At 43.8% G+C, this 22,084-nt stretch overlaps 1 protein-coding gene across 1 annotated transcript; it reads right to left on the bottom strand.

Moving 5' to 3' along the window:
- Nucleotides 1–908: 908 nt before the first annotated feature.
- Nucleotides 909–20,403, bottom strand: spsb1 (splA/ryanodine receptor domain and SOCS box containing 1). The gene is made up of 3 exons (XM_076276260.1): nucleotides 20,272–20,403; nucleotides 4,261–5,188; nucleotides 909–2,210 (listed from the first exon to the last, which is right to left on the bottom strand). The coding sequence occupies exons 1-3, from the start codon at nucleotides 20,302–20,304 to the stop codon at nucleotides 2,083–2,085; spliced, it is 1,089 nt and encodes a 362-aa protein (XP_076132375.1). The 5' UTR covers nucleotides 20,305–20,403; the 3' UTR covers nucleotides 909–2,082.
- Nucleotides 20,404–22,084: the final 1,681 nt, after the last annotated feature.

Below are 22,084 nucleotides of genomic sequence, written 5' to 3'. Positions count from 1 at the left end.
GGGGCTATAAAATGCAGCCAGCACCTCAGTCGTCCATACTCAATTACATGAACTCAAACCACAGCTGGCATTCTGCAATTTTCATTTTAAAAAAAGCCTATGAATGACAAAACAAGTCTGAGAGAGAGAAAGAGGAATTAAAAACAAACAAAATAAAAAGGAAACAAAAAAAACATGACTATATCTTGGCAAACGTTCACCATCTCTGCATCAAGTTTAAAACAGGCCTCTCATATGATCACAGAAACAAGTTCCTAATCATCCAATCCCTCACCCCAGACAGAGAAATATCAAATGGCTCAAATGGATCGAGAGTGAGCCACCCAATGACAGTGTCAAAAACAAACAGAGTGCAATGTTGCTACCAAAACTCCATTGAACTGGAATAGCATTTGGTGACAGGATTGCCTACTTATAGTCCTGGCCTTGGCCTATCGTAGACCCTGGACGTATCAATACACTTTTTGCCAACATATGAAAACAAATAGAAAAAAAAAAAAAAAACACACACTGTCTTTAGACATCCAAGATGGGCTAAATGATTAAAAACCATTGATCAAGTGATTGTACATTAATTTTTCATGACACATTAAAAAGATAAGATGGGGTGGGGTGGGGTGGGGTGATTCTGGGCATGGATGAAAGCTGTACAACTTACATCCAGGAGCGACAGGATGCTACAAATTTTCACAGTGACGTAATCCTTCAATCATTCTTTTGAAAAGCACTTTTTTTTCAAAATGGTTTCCTTAAAAACTACCCCCCTCCCAGTAATGCTCTGGTGTTACACTTACAGGCACTTATGTTGCAGTGGGAACCTGAACACTAGGGTATGGGGAGTGTAGCCAGGGGTGAGAAGGGAGTGGGGAGGGGAGAAAGGGAGGAGGGGGTAGCAGTCCCAGGGTTTTGGGGGGGGGGGGGGGCAGTCAAAGGGGAACAACCTGATCAGAGGCTTCCTGTGGTTCGTGTTGGGAGGAAATGTCCACCCTGGAGCTACCTCATAGTCCAGAGAGGCAGGGCTAGCTTGGCCCCGTGGTGGACGAGTAAACTGCTGGGAGATTGTTACAGCTCCCCAGCGCTCCCCTCCACATCTACAAACAGTTCCCCACCCACTGTTCTCATACATCTAAGAATAAGCATGATGTACTCTTTACCCTACGGTAGCACATTTAATGCATATACAATGACAAGAGGTGTGTGTATGTGCATCATGTCTATGTGGGGTATTAAAAATGAAAGTACCACTTTTGAAAATGGCATCTTATGGGCTTAAAATTGTGTCCCAGTCCAAATGAACCATTTTTAGCCAGCAGTTTGGCATGTAGTGACCAAAAGAGACTAGCATGCCTCATAGGCATCATACTGCTTTACAAATAACTCATAACTAACTAAAGGCAAGACATAGTGCCAGCAGATAGAAATACCAATGATCAGCCACACAAGCATGTCAGATAGTACCAGACGGGCACATCACATGACCATGACATCATATCCATTCTGCACAACTGGAACGGCTTTTAAAAAAAGGAAAAACAAAATGGATGAAGCAAGGAGGATGAAGGGTGGAGGATGAGGAGGCCATGGCAGCCATGGATGGGACTCCACCAAAGCTCATTGCACTTTCAACACACTGACAGGTGTGAGACTCGAGAAGAGGCCATTTTGTTTTTGCAGATGTCTTGGACCAGTGCCTGTACAGTGTTCCATAAGCTTTTGTTTGATACTACTACAAAAAAAAAAAAAAAAAAAAAAAAGATTCCAGTACATGATCATCAGTATGTGACTGTAAACACGTCAGAAACATTGGACGAGAAAAGTCCTGGGTCAGACTTTGTTTAAAAACAAAATAAAAACCGGAGTATTGTACCAAATCCAGAGTCAAAGAAATAAAATCCTTGAGAGAGAGAGAGAGAGAGAGAGAGAGAGAGAGAGAGAGAGAGAGAGAGAGAGAGAGAGAGAGAGAGAGAGAGAGAGAGAGAGAGAGAGAGAGAAAGAAAGAAAGAAAGAAAGAAAGAAAGAAAGAAAGAGAAAGAAAGAAAGAGAGAGAGCTGTATGCCAGGTGAGGTGAAGGCACTCCCAGCATCATTGGTAGAGCAGGTAGTTCTTGAGAGAGGCTGGCAAAGGCAGTCCGTGAATCTCACTCAGACGTTCCCGTCCAAGCGCGACGCGCACCGAGCGCCGGCATAGGTCCATCAGAGGCAGTGGCTCCGCTGTAGAGAAGCACACACAGAGAAGGCTATTAGACAGACACACACACACACGTGGATGAATCACATAGGACTACAGCAACAAAACAAGGCAAACTAGGGCTGGACTAAGGTCAACCAGCAAAATGGCTCCAGCTTGTGAGAAAGTGAACTTCAGTTAACCACTTGCGGCATCGCCTGCTGAGTTTGTTTCGATCCACCCAAACAACCTCTCTAACCCCCATTCAGATGCTCACACATTGCCTCAGGAAGCCGTCGTCTGACAAGCCCCAGCCCCCCACTCCAAACTTAACACGCGCGCACACACACGCACACAAAACAAAGAAATGAACAATGTGGCGAGGCTGAGCCATCTGGGAGCCGACAAACAGGGGGTGTTCAATGGGAGGAAGTGTGCAGCAGACAGACTGACATGAGACAGACACCACTCGCAGCCCAAAAGGCCTTGATGTCATGTGGGTTGACTAATGCGCTGGCTTGCCGCAGACACGGCCTCTCGTGCTAAACCAGAGGAGAGAGACACAGCGCTCCAGTTCCCACTGAAAAAAAAACGAAAAAAAACAAGTGCTGCACCTGTATCCTGTGATGAGGGGCTTGGCGTTAAAGCTCCATTAGCAATATCTTCCTGTGGTCTGACCGTCGGTCACGATGAATAAAAAAAAGAAACAATAGTAAGAGAAATGAAAAGGTTCCCACCACAACACGGACATTAACAGCATGGCTCTTAAGGCCATACAACCACCGGCACCCATGGGCAAAAAAGAAAAGCGTCCCTAAAAGGAGGATGGATGGATTTCATTAGGGCCCACTTTACTAGAGGGCATGCTAATGGACACATGCTTTGAAACCTGCTGCCCCTGCTGCATCGGAGCGGTCGGCAGGGACGAGTGAGTGAGTGATCACGAGCAGCTGGGTCCCCTGAGTCACTGGGCACACGGGGCAGCGTTCATTACCCAGACACCAGACTGCTGAGGTCATCACGACTTGACCAAGCTGTTTTCCATCACCTCAACTCTGAGGGACTTTAGAGGGATATTTGATACATTCGCAGGCCCTTAGAAGTTTACGGCGCCAAAGCTGGGGAAAACGCAGACATACCTGCACAGCTTGGAGCGTTATGTTAAGGGACTGAGGCCTGGCTGCTGTAGAATTATCACACACACACACACACACACACACACACACACACACACACGTGTGCATACATGGACTGATACAGGCCATGGCTTCAGGTGTAGATGGATCACATGGTAAGCCCATCTTGACTGATTTGCGGTGGAGCACAGCTACGACTGTCGGTTCCACGGGACACATTCATGGAGCCTGGGCGTAATGTGGAACAGCCACCGGGGTGTTCCAGTGGAAAAGGGTAAAGTGTCCGGATTAATGATTGCCTTCCTGGAGCCACTGGCGGAGATGGAGGAATGATGTCACAGACACATACACAGTGTGGCCCTTATCAGGAGCGCTAACCTAGTTTACATAATTCATGGTGGAGAAACAGGAGCCAGTGCACCGCTGACGTCCTGCTCCAAAAGTCAGTGCTGAGCTCCAGCGAGAAGGGAAGGGACACTGTGTTCCATGACAGAGGTGATCAACTCAAGGCTGCTGAGGATCTACTCACGACTCAACTGAGCCTCTCCGTGTAAACACCCATAAGTCTATGGGTGACTCTACACCACATATACTTTGGAGTTCTGTTCTTGCCCCTCCCTTGAGAAAACACTGACACACAAAGGTCTCTTTTAGGTTCAACACATTGTTCATTTTAGTAGACACACAACATGCTCTAATGATCTGCATTACTAGTTTTCCTTGTTTCATTATGTATGCCTACATCTTACTCATGGAAGTATTAGACGTAAACAAAGATCCTTGATTACCGCTTTAACCCTCTCTGACGTAAAACTCCAGAAAAGAGTATTTACATAAGTGCTGGTTGATGAAATATCTCATTGTTAACTCCACGTGCCACATTATGCAATGTCTCATCTTAAATTAAGTAATCAATACACAGACACACAAGAGTTCTGAGGAGAAAGCAAATACTCACGATCAAGCCCATTGATGTACCGCATCCTTATTTCACAGTGTCCCCACACCGCACTAACTACAGGGTACAGCTTCCTGCCCTTCAGTCCCCGGAAAGCCACCCCCAGATACTGTCCGTCCACCATAAAACTCAGCGTGCCCTCGTCCATGTCCAGCACCACCAGAAACGAGTCCGGCACTAGAAAGGTTTCGTCGGACTCCAGGAAGGCTGGGTAGGTCTTGCTGGGCTGGTTCTTCCCGTCATGGTAGAGTTTGTTCCGACCCAGGTCCCAGCCCCAGGACTCCTGGTTGTTGCCCACCAGCGCCGTGTAGCCCACCGAGTGAAGCGGCGCCTCGCCAGTGGCCACGCCGACCACAGCGTGCGTGCCCCGCTGCCGCATGGCCCAGTGGATTTCCCAGACGTGTAGGCCGCGCGTGTAGCCCACCCGCCCGCGGATGGCGTCTGTGCTCTGCGCCACCGGGTGACGGTGGAAGACGAGCTTGTTGTCCTCCTTGACGAAGATGTTGAGCGAGCGGTCATCATTGTTCCATGAGTGCTGCACCTGAATGTCCGCTCCTGCCCCCGGCATGTCCAAGAGCATGTCCAGCCGCGAGGGCTTGGCGTAGTCCTGCGCCTGCAGCTCCAGCTTGAGGGGCCGCAGCGCCGGGTCACGCATGTCCACCGCTTTGATGCCTCCCGGAACCTTCTGCCCCATGCTGGGCTGTTTTATCCTCCTGAACACCCAGGCCCACCCCCCTCCTCCGTCAGGGCTGGTGATACAGGGAGAGAGAAACAGAGAGGGAACAGAGGAGGGGGTAGAAAAGGGGGGGGGGGGGTGAAAAAATGTCTGCCGAGGTCCAATGCTTCGTGCTACTGTCAGCCAATCAAGAGGGCCAGGTGTCACAACTTGCTGGGAGACCAAGTCAGGACAGATGCACGTCAAGCCCACCTTGGGAGATTAGAAGGGACATAAAAGAGCAGAGACACAGGTCTGTGTTAGCTAATCATTACACCTGTCAAACCTATCCACTATCAGTCACTAAATTTGCTGTAAAAGCCTACCCCTACCCCCCCCCCCCCCCCCCACACACACACACACACACACACACACACGCACACGCAGGGCACCAAAACAAAGCACTACACAACACAGACTATACATGCAAGTGAGTCATCCTGCAGTTGCATAAGTTGTGTGTGTGGTTTTGTAACTGTCAGTGGTGCGTCTGTGCACCTCTCAAAGTCTACAAGTGCTGATTACTGTACAGAAAAAAGGCAGACAGTTTGCCAGCCCCCACATGGAAATATTCACTTCTTAAAAACTGCTTTCACAGTAATGATAAACAATATCAGGTCTTAAGAGCTTCATCTCAGGGAGAGTTTCCACAGAGGAGCAAAGGAAAACAGGTTGAAATTTCAGATTGGATCAAAAAAAAAAATAGAAAAGGAAATCTCATAGGGAGGAAAAAAGAGCCATTTCCTTTTATAAGCTTGTCTAGTCTGCAGATAGCAGGAAAAGCAATAAGAAAATGTCTGGCTTAAAAAAATAAATATATAAAGAAATCTATGCAGCCACGTTGTATTCAAGGAAACCACAAGTGACAGTATTTGAGCCGGGCTCCCAGACGAGGCCCTGAGACGGAGGCGAGGAGCGAGTGCACTGACGCAACACACGCCGCTTTCTTTCCTCTGAAAAATTACAACACTTTTCCACCATTTACCGCATCCCACTGCCTATGCAATGTCAGCCATTTACAAAGGTAATGCCTTGCAGAATGTCAACTGATTCTTGAATGTTACCTTGGTCAGAGCGCGATCAATAACCAATCAAGGGTAATGATCGTGAAAGGTGATGCTGTTGGCATTACCATTTACATAAAAAGTTAGTTTTTTTAATTAAAAAAATGAAATAAACAACAGCGAAGAAACGGTGGTCTCCTGCATGGTCGGTCACGGAGGGCAGACGTGCCAGGAATGCTGCAACACAAACAGCCCAAACAGAATGGGCCGCTGGAGGGGCCAATCTGTAATTGAATTGTAGACAAGAGTTCATTGAGAAGTGTCTTGGCTCTTTTTCCCCCTGACACAAGTAAACAACCATTGGAAATGGGTCATGCCTCTCCAGCGATGGGCCAAACAGAGGCGGCCCAGGAAAGCAAGCAGAGGGTGGGCAGTTTGGGGATGTAAACAATATCTTTCTCAATGCCTGTCCAGTCTTTAGAAAAGTGGGAAACATGTTCATTTGCACACTCTTGCGCACAAGCCCTTTAACCGTTCCCCTTTCCTTCCCGGGCCTCAGGCGAACACCACAAGCTAACTCAGTCTCCCTCACCCTCATAGATTACACAACCTCAAACTCAGTTCATATTGGCTCAAACATGATTAGTTGTGTAATTAGTTTGTTTGCGAGCTTTATTCATAGCCATAATCATGTGCATACGCCCTCTGTAAACAAAGGGCATCCGCAGAGTAAACGTGAAATGTGACCAGATGGAAGTGGGTGAATGACCTAGACGCTTACAGGGCAATGACGCCGCACTACCTGGGTGTGTGTTTAAGTCATATGGTTTTACTTTCTTTGCCTGAGGGCGGAGTCTTTCAGCTGGTGGGGGTTCTCTCTCTGGTCTGCTGCTGTGCTGGTGGGCTGTAGGTAATGAGGAAGTGTGTGCTGTGGTGTGTGTATGTGCGTCCTGATTGAAATGTGAGGGTGTGTGTGTGTGTGTGTGTGTGTGTGTGTGTGTGGGGGGGGGGGGGGGTCATGTGGATTTGCAGGGCTTGTGGGGGGTGGGGCTACAGGTAGAGGGAACACTGGTGCCCTTTGTGTGGGCCCCCCCCCCCCATCTAGTCCACATTTAATATGCACACGCACAATTGGACTTTGGTCTGAGCCCCTGCTCTGTTTAAAAGCCCAACCTGGAGGTTCATCTGACCCGGTGAAACTCCTCATCCTCACCCACCCCCACCTCAGTACAGGCGGAAGCGAGTGAGATGACGAAGCCAGCAGGAGATGGGGTGGACAAGAGCTTGATGGGACAAGGAAGGAGACCAAGCTGGGCAACTGTGGAAAGTGTGAAGACAGGTCTTGTCATGAACATGACTGACGACAACAAAGAGGACACATCATGTGGGATATTTTCAACAAGGATATGGAGACATCTGGCAGGCACATGTTTCATATGCCGGCTTGCCTAGGCCAGTAAGGAGATTGAAAATGCCTGCACAACACATTGTGAGCAAAACTGTCACACAGATGCTCTATTCAGTAGAGACAATTGGATATACTGGCTACTTTCACTGGTTAAAAAATACATAATTTCAATATCATCCATACACACTCTGACGTGACTAATGTTGCTCAACATGTTGCACTGCCTGAACTCCAAGGCGGTTCTTCTATAAATATGGACTCAAACCACCATTCACTTCAGCTTTCAAAACCATTCACTGCCTGCCTCCCAGAATAAACACTAGTCACAGTAAGTTGGCAGCTGAAAGTGTGTTGATTACAGAGTCAAACTGGAAGGATCAATTTGACCACATGCTCAATATTTCTGTGAAACAGCTCCTTAAATGAGTGCTTCATATAAGAAATATAAAGATAACATGTTAAAGCTTTCCAATAACTTGTCCACATGATCATAAAGTCCTTCATATTATGTCCAATATTGGAATGCAAAAGCAGACAGTATTCTAAGAGCAGTCAGTAACATACCTGCAAACTCAGAAGGGCTGGAAAAGGTGACATATTTCCGAAAGACGCCCCCCAACCCCCCCCCCCCCCCCAGAAGATTTGAAAAAGATTTTACATTTTAACACGTAAATGAAGGGATATCGGGAATAACCGACATTTCCATTACATGCACATAGTTAGACCTGCAATAATGAATATTGAATATTACCATATTATATTATAATAAACGTGCAGTAAGCAGAATTTAAATATGGCTGCATTTGACACATATTAAAATGACATAGTCCTAACAGTAGGCCTACCAGCTGTTTTGAGTTAAGGCCATGTTTAGCCTAATTGAATAACTTAATGATGAAGATATTTTCAGACCTGCCATCCTTGAAGAAAGTCAGTATTACTGTACCTCAAACCAGGGAAAACACATTGCCCACCTTGGCCTTCATGTATGCAGCCAAAAACAGACCAAAAAACATAAATGTTGACAATCTGTTTTAAAGCCTAATCCTTATCTATAAAAAACACTGGTGTTGATAGAAAGGGACTGTGGATATCCATTTTCTGGTCTCTGTTCTAGCATGTCTGGTTTATTAGTACCTCTTTTCAATCCATTATTATTTGATATTTTTTTGTGTTCATATCCCTCATGTTATGTTGGTGTCTTTCTGCTCCTCTCGTGTCCAAGTAGGCCTACCCCTGGCTGCAGCTTGCAGATCGGGGCTGGGCTCAATGTGGGGCGGAGCGCAACGTTGAGCTCAGCCCAAAATCAGCTCGTCATTACCCGTTGACCTCTCTGTGTCCGTCTATTTACCCGGACTCGGAGTTAAATTTTTCTCAAGGAAGAATGCTTAACTCTATAAAAGCGTATCCTCCTTTAACTACTGCCCACGTTAATCATGTCCCCCCCCCCCCCCTAGCGTTCTAGAATCTGTGCTACACCATCGGCGTTTCTTGGGTAATCTAGGCCTAGGCTACGCTAAAAGATCATTACATCCAGTCTGCATAAACATAGGCCTATGCTATAGCAATAACATTATCAATGCATTTTATCTCTAGCCTATAGGTATTTTCTTTATAGAATACTTTATAAGGTCTGCTAAGAGTAGAGAACATAATATTGGCCTATAGCCATATTGTTTATACATACATTTAATTGGGTGTGATCGCGGCACAAAAATCATATAACTCGCAATCAGAAGTGTTCGCGCGATAACAATCAGTTCATTTTGCCATAGAGAAGGGTGTTACAACTGTTATTTTCATCATGTTAACTTGAAACAGAGGGACTGAAGATATGAATGACATGTGATTGAAGTCCACACGTTCAAATTTCACGAAGCAAACTTAAACAAACAGTTGCTGTTTAAAAAATAAATAAAAAATCGCGATGCTTGAATTTTGCACCTTTTTCTTAATATCTCTGGTCGTATTTAAGTAGACCATTCATATTTGGATGGGTGTAAGATTCTACATAATTATAATGACAATATTAAACCTATTAAGCCGAGCTAAATTCACAATCGCACTCAGTGCAGTCGTTTTCTTTCGCAAAGCAATTCAAAACTAACCTGACCCTAGCCAGATGAATTTCGTTCCGCTTAGCTCCGCCTAGCTTCACTCACATCCATCTGGGACCTCTTCCATTGAGAGTGATTTCTGCAACCGACTTTATGGTTCAGCCAATCAGGACGCAGGGCGGGAGTTTCATAGATGTGACATAGCGTCATGGAGGTATTATATATAACTGGAGAGAGTGACTAAGTCCCGCCCTCCATACAAATGAATGGCGGAGGCTAGGCTAGTAAATCCGGCCAATTCATAGTCAACGCCATCTTGAACACTGGGGTTCGGATCCAGCGCCAGTCGGCTCTGACCATGCGCCAAGTTACAAAGCTGGAAATGACGCATGGACCAACGTCGATTTTTATTGGATATTCTGTAAAAAGAGAGTCGTCCTCCAGTAAGAGGGTGGCGATAATGCACATAAAGTCCTTGCCTCATAACAAGAAGAAGAAAAAGTTGATCGGGAACGCGCATGGAGTCCGAGTGGAGTCGGCCTGAAGCGCAACTTAATTTCATTGGATAACACAGCGGCTCTAACTAAGAGCGGTCTGCCTCACTGATCTATTATAGATCAGTGGGTCTGCCTGCTGTCCTGCTGCAAATATGCATTCGAACATGACGTGAAATATCCGTAGTCGAACTATAAATAAACTATTCGGTTTTTAGTGCCAAGTGTAGCGCATTTTTACAGTCTATGATTAGTTTGTTTTTTATTTTATTGTTTGCCATCTCAGCGGGTGCTCTAAACGTATTTTAGCGGTGGCCCATGACCAAATCAAGCCAATAATAGCCAGTAGCCACAATAATGACTGGAGCCAGAGCCCTCAATAGCCACCCTGTTCTGAAAATAATATTGAAGATAGTATTGAAGATAACGCACAGAACGTCAGCCTGAGCGGAAAATTACGTCCCCAACTCATCTAAAATGTGGTGTCTTTACTTTGAGTTTTTACACCGCAGATGGTAAAGTAACGGTTAAAGAGAATGTTGTCTGCGGACTCAGCGAAAAACAGTTTACTTACGCATCCACGACATCCAATCTTCGCGCTCACCTGTGGAGTTACCATACAAATGAGGCAGCGGTGTCAGAGGCACAGTAGACGGCCAGAGCATCGCCAGGCGTCCAACATCGTATGATTGCATACTTTCCGTAAATCCTAAATTATGTCCAGGGTCTGCTATTTACTTAGGCTGCAAAGCACAGGTATTTATTTGAGGTAGACTTATTCGAGGCAGACCTTTATTTCTTACATTGTACATTATTGTGAGACATGCGTTTTGTTTGGAGCGGCATACCAGGCTATCAAACGCAGACGATTTTCGGTTTTGGTATGGGATTTAATTTACTTTTTGACTTTTATTATATAGTTAAATGTTGAGACTGATGGGCATTTAAATCTAGAGGGTATTTGATGATCACTGTAAAGTTTCGTGTAGTGGAAAAAGTGTTGGAATTTCCAGTTGTTTATTGCGAGACAAGGCCTTTCCTTCATTCATTGAACGTGCGCTGTGATCTAATGGAAACCTTATTGCATAGCGAAGTAACCTAAATTGAGCTTTTTTTTTAAATTATGCATGGTTTACTTTTTATTAAATTCGTAGGCTGGAATGCCTCGCGACAATAATTGTGTTTATATGTAGTAGCCTAGTGCTTCGATCAGCCTCTGGCAAGCTCCAAAGGGGGCGGCAATAGGTTGAGAGCAACGTGTTGGAGACCCATGGTGTAACGAGACAAGGTCTTTATGCCGCTGTAATTTATTGTCTTTAATCATGTTTAGGCTATGTTTATTCGGAACAAACAACAACGAAACAAGATCAATACAATTTAATTTATTTGTTTATTTGTCATATGATGGATAAACAACCATAATATGCACGTCTTCTCATAGGATCCTGAAGAAATACGCACTGAATAAAGTTTGGCTGTAGCCGCCGGATAGGTACCCGCCCACCAACATGTACGCGCATGAGAGCTCGTGCCCAACACGGATTTTCGTGCATGGAGCTGGTTCCAAATGCTCCATGCAGCGCCATATTTGAAAATGGCGTATGCCAACATGCCGAAGCTAATCTGCACGCTCTTGACCCCCTGCATAGCGTAGAATCGACTGTGTCACTGTTATTAGCGTCACGGGTTGGCTTCCATGTGAGTGGTTGAAGTAGCACGTAAATAGATTACGGACAAGTGGCTTATTCAATCATATGCAAGCATTTTTTGATTAGGCCCAGCCTTCTGAAGCTACACTTTAATGGATCGGTTCCAGATGGATGAGTGGAGCTAGGCGGAGCGAAATTCATCTGGCTAGGGTCAGGTTAATTCAAAACGGCCAGCTGCGGGAACATGAATTTGCGAGTACACTTGTTAACCTCACCTCAGCAAGTCTTTCCTTTAACCCACCTAGGGCAAGAGAAAAGTAGCCTAACAATATGATGTTTTACCTTATTAGTTTATAGTCAGAGAGAGTGTAGCATGTGGCCAGTGTTTGTTAGCTAACATTTTCTTTTTTCCTTGGTCATATCGCTGCTGCAGGCCATAGCCATAGGCCATAGCAGGCAGGCTATGCGTAACAGAAAGTGAGAGAGATAAAGCCCGCCCTCAGAAACAACTGATAGGTAGGTCTTCAAAAATAGCACAAAGAGAGGCCAATCACTTGCCTATCAATCTCGCATGAAATCGACGATAGTCTCACTCCAGACAATGGTAGGTTGACACCCCCCCCCCCCGAAAAAAAAAAACTCTTCAGATCTACTCGAATGACAGTACAGAATAACCTCTGACTAGTTTGCAGGTATGCAGTAGGCTGAGGTTAACATTTCTACCAACCTGTTTGCCCATGAAATTTTTGGAGGCAGTGGCGTCTGCTTGAACTCACCCCAGCCCAATGGCACACAGTGGTAAACTCAAGGCACCCTCCACCTCCCTGCTCCGCTCTGACAGGTTCCTGCCTGCTCAGGCACCTTTGCACGGGCGGAGAAGAGAGCCTGCTGTGCATCCACAAGCTTTGACTGGTTTAACTGCTCTGCTGAGTGCGCGGGTGGAGCACCCAGGCCCCAACAGGTGCCATCAGGGTCCGACCATATAGCGTGACCGCAGAGGTGCTGCCAACAGGCCTTGCATCGGCCTGCATGACTAACCAGGCCAACGGAGCCAGACGGACTACATATAATGCACAACCTGCAGCGGTAAATTCATTAGCTTGGAATCTAACATGACGTACTCACACCCCCACCTCCCTATATACGATGCCACATAAGAGTAACAGTCATCAGCCCGGATTGAGGAGTCATGCCAATATAAACACACACACACACACACACACACACACACACACACAGGAAAGGAAGTGATGAGGGAAGTGTATTCACTCATGAGAAGCCACAACATGACGCTGAGTGCCGCTGCGAGACGGACTTCCTGACTAGACAGACACTGGTGTGTGTGTGACCGCTGAATCACCGGTGGCTTTGAAGCTCCCCATCGGGGGCCTCCTGATGGATTTGAGGACAAGAGAGGAGACTAAATATGTGCAGCACACAGAGAGCAGCCCACAGAAACGGCGGGTGATGTCGTCCAAGAAACATCTCACTTGCCATAAGGGCCGATTACAGTGCATACGGGCAGTCTTGTCACAAGCACACACATGCTCTGTTGAATTCCTCTCCTCCTTTGGTGGACTTGGAATCTCATTCAAATATTAGTTGTTCTCAGTGCGGAAAAATCTGCAGAATCTGAATGCGTCGAGTATGTAGAAGCCCTTACAGCTTGCCTAAAGGAGACCTACCACTGAGGCCTTCACTCACAGTCAGGGAATACAGGAAAGGCTCATATGACCAAGTGTTTCCGCTAGATTTTTTTTTAACAGTGGCGGCAGCTCCCGGGATGTGACTTGAGAGGGACAGGATTCAGGAACTAAGACAGGCCCATCTTCTGTCTGATTCACGTCACGTTAACCCATGCATTAAACCACATTGTCACTTGAACGCTTGAACATACCGGTAGTTCACGTTGACAATGGAGAAACTCTTAGCTTACTTCGTTTATGACAGAAATTAAGTTTTGTGCCAACACGTTGTAAAAACACAACCCACAACACTGCCTTTATTTGGTGCAAATCTCATTTACTTTATAGTCCGAGATTCACATTAGGCCAACTAGGCAATCACCGCGAGAGCATAGCCTACAAAATGTTTTGCAATTTACCGTCGTTACTACCAGCAGTCGTTGCTTTTTTACTGCGTCGATTCGCGATTTAGTGCTCATCTAATGTAACAGCGGTGCGGAGACATCCTCTCTCCAGTTTCATTTTTGCCGTTGTTGTGAGCGAGCTTAGGCCTATAGACTACGACATGGGAAATACTTTATAGGCTACGATCAGCTTTAGAAATGAATGGGTTTTCCTTGGCCTGCATGGCTACACCTTTCCACCAAGTTGTGCGAAAATTGTAGTTTTTGTGATGTTGACAAACATGCATAGCACATGTAAGCTCTTGATAGCGCATGCCACTAACGTCTATAAAAACAATATATTTATGGAATAAAACTAGACAGGTACCTCGGATTAGCTACTATGCTTCCGGACAATATTTTGCGTCTCCTCGAATTATGAAGCAATGGCACTGATAAATGAAGAGGAAACACTGAGAAGAAAGTTAATGCTTTAAATAGGCTACATGTGAACTGAAACTGGACGGGCTATAATAACCTCTGACTAGTTAAGGCTACTCATTGTTAAATTGCAATGTGAGCGGCAGCCAGCAGGATACGTCAGAGGATTATTTAAAAAGCAAATGTGCGTCTGTCCTGATTCTGATACCGTGGCGGTATTAATTAAACCATGGGGGTCCGCCATGCTGAAATAAACTTAGAGGAAACACTGTGACGAGACTGATTAACATCACCTAGGCTACCTTTAGACTAAAGGGTATTGCCACTGAAGGTGGTACATCTTGATGGAAAAGTGCACTGAGAAGCTGCTCCTATTAAAAATTCTAAAAGCTATGTCATAATGGTAACAGTGATATGGGGATTCTTCTAAAACTGATAGTTCTGGTCCTTGATTGTGATTGGCTGAATCACGTTCGATGCCATTGTAAAATCCAACATAAATTACAAACGGTAGGTAAGACTGCATGTTTTGGTGGCTAGCTGAGTAGTTCTGTATTTCAAGGATTAACAGGCTAGAAGTTCGCAATTAAAAATTCCACTGGAGCTCCAAGCGGATTTGTAGCCTACACACAGCCTTCAACACTGTTTACAGCTCTTTGAGTCACTGTAACATGTATTTTTTGGTACATAGCTAATTTAGATACACCTATGGTGTGGGTGCTTGTGTTTCTTTAGGAATCCGCCGTCTTGGTTTGTATTGAAATGAATATTCAGTGACACACGTAAGAGGTTGGAAATACGTACATCAATGTTTGATGGCTAGCTATTAAGTGATATAGTTGGAAATAATGGACGATAATGGTTGATAATAGGGGACGTTCCTATTAGGGGTTTGCACCGACGTCACGTTCTGGCCGGTAACTATGGTAACCCAGCATGCGCGGCCATATTGGCGATACTCAGTAAATGAAGTACAATGGAGTATTATGCACTTTGGATATCTTACGTGATTGTAGCCGTGTCTAAACAACAGAAAAGCTCATCAAAATGCGTCTAAGATGCAAAGGCATATAGGGCAGGACTTGTACCACAAGAAAAGGCGCGATATTTCGAGAAATTACAGATTATTGGCAGCGCAGATCCATACGAGTTGGGTGAGGGAGACGAAGTACCAAGTTCAACCACAAGCGCCACCCTTCCTCTGATAACTTCTGGCATTATTGTCCCTTCTCCCTGGTTTTTTAATAACTTTTAGAAGTCGATACCTACCCCAGATGTTTTTCTCAGTCTGACCTATTGGTACAACCTAAAACACAGCAATAATTAACCATTTTCCTTGACGATGTTAGCGATTTACTTCAGTGCCTAATGCTTTCTAATGAGGCGAGTATCTCCAATATGGCGATGTCCAGATCTGAGGACACGCCGTGCAAACCCCTAATAGGTAAGACAGTACATCGATGTTTGGTGGCTAGCTGGTAGTTCTGTATTTCAAGGATTGACAGGCTAGAAGTTTGCAATTTAATACTGCAACAAATGTTTTATTTGTTTATATTACAAAAACGGTAGGTAGGCCTATCAGTGTTTGGCGGCTTGCCAGCTAGTTCAATATTTCAAAGACACTTGCGTTCCTTTCTGTACGTTGGGTCCTTCAACAGAAAACAATAAACTCAGGCGAATTATCGAACAGCAAACAACATTCTGACCAATTAAATTCTGGAAGTGCAACGGCTAATAAACCAATCAGAATGTATTTTATGACGTATCATGCAGATCTGGTAACCCATGCAGATCAGGTACCCACACTAGTGTTCACTGCAACACTCTCCAAGGGTATTTCTCAATAAAATATTAAACAAGACAGCATTGCTAACTAGACGGTAATATTAGACAGCTTTTGATTTCTGTTGTTCTTGGCTGCTTCAAACTACTTCGAACAAAGGCACTCCCTGCGGTCAGGCACATTGACAGAGTGCAGGTTATCTCTGTGCACCAGACAATAGGCTACAAGCTGTGCAATACCACAGCTCTAAATGACAGCAGCTCTCAACTACCAATTTCACTGTTGCATATGATAGACAATTCATAAATTCAAAAATACTTTTCATATTTCAATAAAGCTTTCTGGTTTAATGATTGACGACTACTAAAGCCATATATTAAAATGGCATCACTTTGAAAATTTTGGATGAGAGCATAAGCAAATACTGGATAAAATGATTAACTGCTGTGTGTCAATTTACATTATGAACCTTACTGAATAATGACCACAACATGACAAGGTGTATCTTCTATCTACAATAAACAGGTCCATGTGGGTCCAACGGGGCAACTACTAAAATTGTAAAAAAATAAAATAACAATGAAAAATGACCAGGAGCTGCAAAAAACATACAGCAAAAAGGCAAATGTGGAGGGGGCAGAGTACAAAGGAAGTATTCTTATCTTAACACTGAATAAGCAACATAATCTTCTCAACTGCTATGAGTGACATCTGTATGATTTTGATGAGATGAACGTGAGAAAAACATACACTGCAGAACAGGTAAGACAACTCGCCAACAAAGGTCCTCGGTGTCAAGTCCATACACTCCAATAATTCTGGCATGTGAACAAAAGGAGTTAATGACAGAGTGGAATTTAAACCTCAGTGGTCTAAATACATCGCCATTCACTGTACTGCCTTCACTTAATGCTTTCAGCGCCAAACGCGCTCCCATCTCAGAGCCTGCCGAGCTGGATTCCATGCTGAGACACTCCCCGTTCTCCCTCTCAAGGCAGAAGTTCTTTCAAAGCGGGGAGGCTCCGGCATAAAACTGGGTGACCTGTGTGAGCACGCCTGGCCTTGTCTCTCCATGATGATGCACACGCAAGCAGAGGAGAGAAGCGCAGAGAGAGTGTGTGTGAGAGAGAGAGTGTGTGTGTGAGAGAGAGAGCTGAGAGAGAGAGAGCGTGTGTGAGAGAGAGAGTGTGTGTGAGAGAGAGCGTGTGTGAGAGAGAGAGAGAGAGTGTGTGTGAGAGAGAGAGAGAGATAGAGAGAGATAGAGATAGAGAGACACTCGTGAGTTGAAGCCTTGAACACTAGTGATAACCTTTATCATCAAACTCTGACAGCACTGAGTGGCCTGGCTGTGGCATGGCTGTAACCTACTTTCTGATCGGGTCTGTCCAGGGCAAACTGCTGAATCCAATCTGTTCTAATTCTACTGGCAGACCACACATTGTGGGGTTGGAAGGGAACTTGATATAGGGTTTATCCAACCCAAGATGTAATATGTGGGGCATCTGGCAAAAAAAAATGCTGAGCAAAGCTGTTCTGTTCACATGCATGCACTTCATACAAGCACCACTTTCCTCCAAAGTCCTGAACAGACAACTCTTGCATGCATAATAAGAAAAAAAGAAAAAGGACTCAAAATACACTGCAATGTCTGCATAATGAGCATGCAAATTAGTCGAGTTACATAACTTGGCAGGCAACTGCCACTCTAAATAATTCTGACAATCACCAATGAGCTGAGCTGAAGTATGTTGTAAAAGCACTACGCTCACACAGGCCAAAATGACATAAAGGTGAATCCTTAATGCATGCATGCAATGTGACCATATAGGCAGACTTAATCTAGGCTTAAGAGATAGAGATACTCATCATAACAAGGAAAGTGCATGTTTGAAACTGAAGGTCTTTGATCCCATTCTGTACATTAAAAGGTCACTTTATAGACATGTGATAACAGCTGTCTTGTCTCAAATGGGGCAGGTCAGAGAGATGCCACAGGCTATATCAGCTGCATCAGCTGACTGAGAACTTTCATAATTCAAGAAAAAAACTGAAAACCAAACCAGTGCCTACAATGCCTGTTTGGATTGTGATTTTAAAACATCTAATTTGCAATTATGTGGAGATAGGCCATGCCTCATTAGGTGGGTTTACATGAAGTTTTTTTTGTCGATCCAAAAAAAGTCATGCCATCTGTTTACAATGGGCACATTCTATTCCGATTCGGCGCTTACAGACACTCTAAAATCTTTGATCGGAATAGCTGTTGTGGCTTTACTTTTCCTTGAGAAGATATGGCTGTTCAGAGTACACCACCCCTTCCTTCCAATTGAAATTCTAACCGAATCAGCATTTTTATTCCAATCAAGGTGTTCATCATTTTTATTCCGATTGAGCCATTTTTCCGATTCGGAATGAAAGTGTCAATGTAAAGCCACCTATTGAGAGGACATAAATAAGAACTACGTAAAGGCAGCTTCAGGAACACAGGTCTTAGCACTACAGAAAAAAGAAAAACAACCAAACAAAAAACAGTTCCACCTTTAAGTTCCCAACATTCTGCCAAGAATCATGGACAACACAATGCATGAATCATGTCAGTTTAAGGAGTCTAGACCAGCCCTAGACCACTTCCTGTCTTCCAGATATTCCCTGTCATTTCCAGGTACCCGATGGACCATCCCACAAACTAGTGTGATAAAATACTCACAATTACACCTCACATTTTTACCCAGTAGGCCTATTCAGGATTACAGCTACAGTAATGGTCTAACTGGCATAACCTCAAATTTGAGTATTGCACATTCACACAACCACTTGGCTTAAAACAACCAATGTTCCTCAGCATTACCAAGGGACCTGCTTGGGCCTCTGTCTTGAGGAAATTGGACAGCAAAAACAACTTCATGTGGAAGCCTTTAGATGAACTAGTTTGCAGCCACTGGCATAGGCTTGCATCCATGGGGTTTACAGAACAGTCTGTGACAACACACTGGCAACTCTAACTGGAAAATGTTGGCTAAAATTAACTGTTTGTGTGAAAAGGAATGTGGCCATGTTTCTTTTCAAATTCTGTAATCTAGGCTATGGTCTTTCCCAACACAATAGGCTAGAAAGACTATAGGGTTCTTTCCTGGTGAATTTTGAGCGACTGCATGATGGTCTACTCTACTGTATGGAGGTAGACTACAGGCTTGGGTTATTGAGTCAGGCTAGAACTTTTACCAGGTAGACTAGTTATTAGTTTATGCTCTACCTAGCGAATGAAATGCGTCACTGGTCACAAGAACGCTAGTTCATGTTGTCTGATGAGGACACAATTGGCCTTTGATCCAACAACGTTACCTAAACTGATACTGTAACAGAGCAATAGGCTTTAACGCAATAAATTGCCACAGAACCTTGTTCAAGTCAGAATAGGAGTGTGGCTGGCTGAAGGCCATAAGTGAGGTGCCATGAAGCGGCCGAAGTGATCCGAAATAAAAGTTCGACAAACGGTCGAAAAGCGATTGCTTAAAAGGTGACGTCAAGCCTGCACTTAAACGCAATATTGCTTCAAAATCAGCTCGGTAGGAGGAAACAGTTCAGACAAAGGTTCTTCAACGACCGACACTGAAAAGGCTTAACAATTGGTATATTATTTGGAACTTTGCACGAGCTTAGATGCGCAAACACTTGCAGTACTTGCGCATGAAGTGATGAAACTGTAACAATGTTGCCTCTTCAAAACCGAAAGGCTACTTTTAAAGTCGGTGAAAGGTAGCCTTCTTCCCTCTCTAAAATGAAACTGAAGTGTGGTTAGGTTGATAGGGGACAACGGATAGCATTTGATAATCCGTAGAACTTGTCAAGTAGGAACATTTTTCTTCAGAAAACCAAACAAATGTGTTTTAGCCTACGTTAACTGAGTAGCCTATCCCACAATATCGTTAGCCTGCAAACATAGGCTACATTAAACCTTTCAACCCATTTCTATCCAGAGTGTGCTATACATTTAAGACAGCTTTGCCGTGTTTAAACAACATGTGTCGTAGCCTATAGCCTATTTGTCTGCATTTCAGACAACATAACACAAATATAGCCTATATTAGCCTACCCTTCCAGTATTTCTAAAATGTTCTCATAAAACAGGAAGTGGTGGATGCATAGCCTACCAATTTATTATTTACATTCGGGTGCGGCGGCAACAAAAAAAAAAAATCTAACGTTAGCTTGTAGCCATCTTAGCAAGCCTATGTAGTTTAGCGACGCAGATTCTTTCTAAAACAATTCAAAGCGTCTCTAAAACAGCATGCCCCCCGAAAAGCTGGTAATATGATCCGTTTGCACATGCAAACATTCCGAATTTAGGAAGACAAAAGCTTTTAGAAAAACGATTAAGACATCCAAACTTACCTTTACTTCTATAAAAGTAAGAAAACAAATCATAGGTGGAAAAGGCGATGTAATCAAATCTCGTTAGAAAGAATAATTCTCCCGTGTTAATCCATGGTTGGTTTTATCCTTGTGCTTCTTTCCTTTTTTAGGATGGACCCCAGATAGCAAGCACACGTTGTCACAACGTTGCCATTGGTTGGCAGTGTCGGAGGTGGAATTTCAACGTTGAAACAATGTCACAACAACCGCAGCGCCTCAAGCAATTGTATATAGAATGTTGGTTTATAGAATGTTGGATTGTTCTGCGACAAGCTGCGTCAAACAAAAATATTTAGAGGATCTACAACGTTGAAACACAGTCACGCCAACGGCAGTCCACCGACTGGCTGCAACTGCAGCGAATGTCAACAACGCAAGATTTCGGGTTTTATTATTTATTATTATTATTTATTGCATTTGTGAGATAATTTTAGAAGTTTGTAAGACCTCTTAAAGGCCTCTTAAAACAAGAGGATTTACAACGTTGAAACACAGTCACGCCAACGGCAGTCCACCGACCGGCTGTTTGCAACTGCAGTGATTATCTTAAACGTGCTAATTACGTGATAAATTATAAAACAATCTTTTTTAATACTACAAAATAACATTTGCTAAATGAACCTTAACTTTTTCAGCCATAGGTGTGTAGATTATACATACCTGCTTCTGTTTGTAAGACTAGGATATTTGTTTTCCCACATGCAATCAAGAAAAGCAGTAGCCAACTTATTCCTATGACCAATAAGTAACTAAGTATACCCACAGAAGTCACTGAAAAAGAGTGCATTTCCCAAATAGGTCAAGCTATCGCAACTCCAACAAAAAGTATACTATAGCTCACCCATTAGAAGTTCCACTCTAATGGGTATAACTGTTAAGCAGTTAGGCTATTCATGGTGGAACTGATGTCCAACTTTCTGGTTATAGGCTAGATGAGATCCAAGCACTAATCATGTAACATCAGATATTTCAGTTGGAGTTGCCCGTGACCTCACCATAAAATATGACTGCCATGGTCCAATAAAGTTTTTCTGATAGAAAATTCCTTATGTCTGACTGGGCATTATTTAAATGTGTATCATAATGTGCCACTGCAATTACACCTAATACAAACAAGTAAATCTTTGTATTAGACAAAGTTAATTTGTCAAATGACTTCAGCCTTCCCCCTAATAACTCACAATTTAAGTGAATGTCATCTTACAGTTTCATGTAAAGTATGTTTGTTGCTGAAAACCATGACACAAACCCAATGTTTACAAGCCCATCATTTATTTAATACTGGCATTTCACAGTATACGAGATCACTATTTCACTCATGAGTGAGTAATCACTTTCCCAGTAGCGTGCCATTAAGTCCCAGCCAATCTCATTCTGAGCTGCAGAGAGCACCTGAATGGACCAGATAGAAACAAAAAAATATACATTAGACAGAGAAATAGATAGCATGGATTTTAAAAACAAACAAAAAAGTTGCATTACATGTTTGTCACACTCATTTTACAATGTACAGTGGTGCTATTTAGTCAATCACCCTCTAACACACACACACAGCAACACAGCTGAAGGTGTGTGTATTTGCAAGCATGGATCAAATAGGCCAAAGGCACATTTACAGTGGTTTCTGTACTTACTTGGTGTACTTAAATAAAAATATTCAATGGAAATAACAATTGACCAATTTCAATATATGAATTTATCTTGTCTAGGTTCTTATTGAATTGAATTTCCCCTTGGGGATCAATAAAGTATCTATCTGTCGATCTATATTGAAAACTATATTTTGAACTTT

The sequence above is a fragment of the Alosa pseudoharengus genome, unplaced genomic scaffold (assembly GCF_046254945.1).
Source record: "Alosa pseudoharengus isolate Yale_2024_CS ecotype anadromous, Long Island Sound unplaced genomic scaffold, YU_APseudo_1.1 YU_APseudo_1.1_scf_9, whole genome shotgun sequence".
In the NCBI taxonomy this organism is placed as follows: domain Eukaryota; kingdom Metazoa; phylum Chordata; class Actinopteri; order Clupeiformes; family Clupeidae; genus Alosa; species Alosa pseudoharengus.
This window is presented reverse-complemented; position numbering and strand designations above follow the sequence as displayed.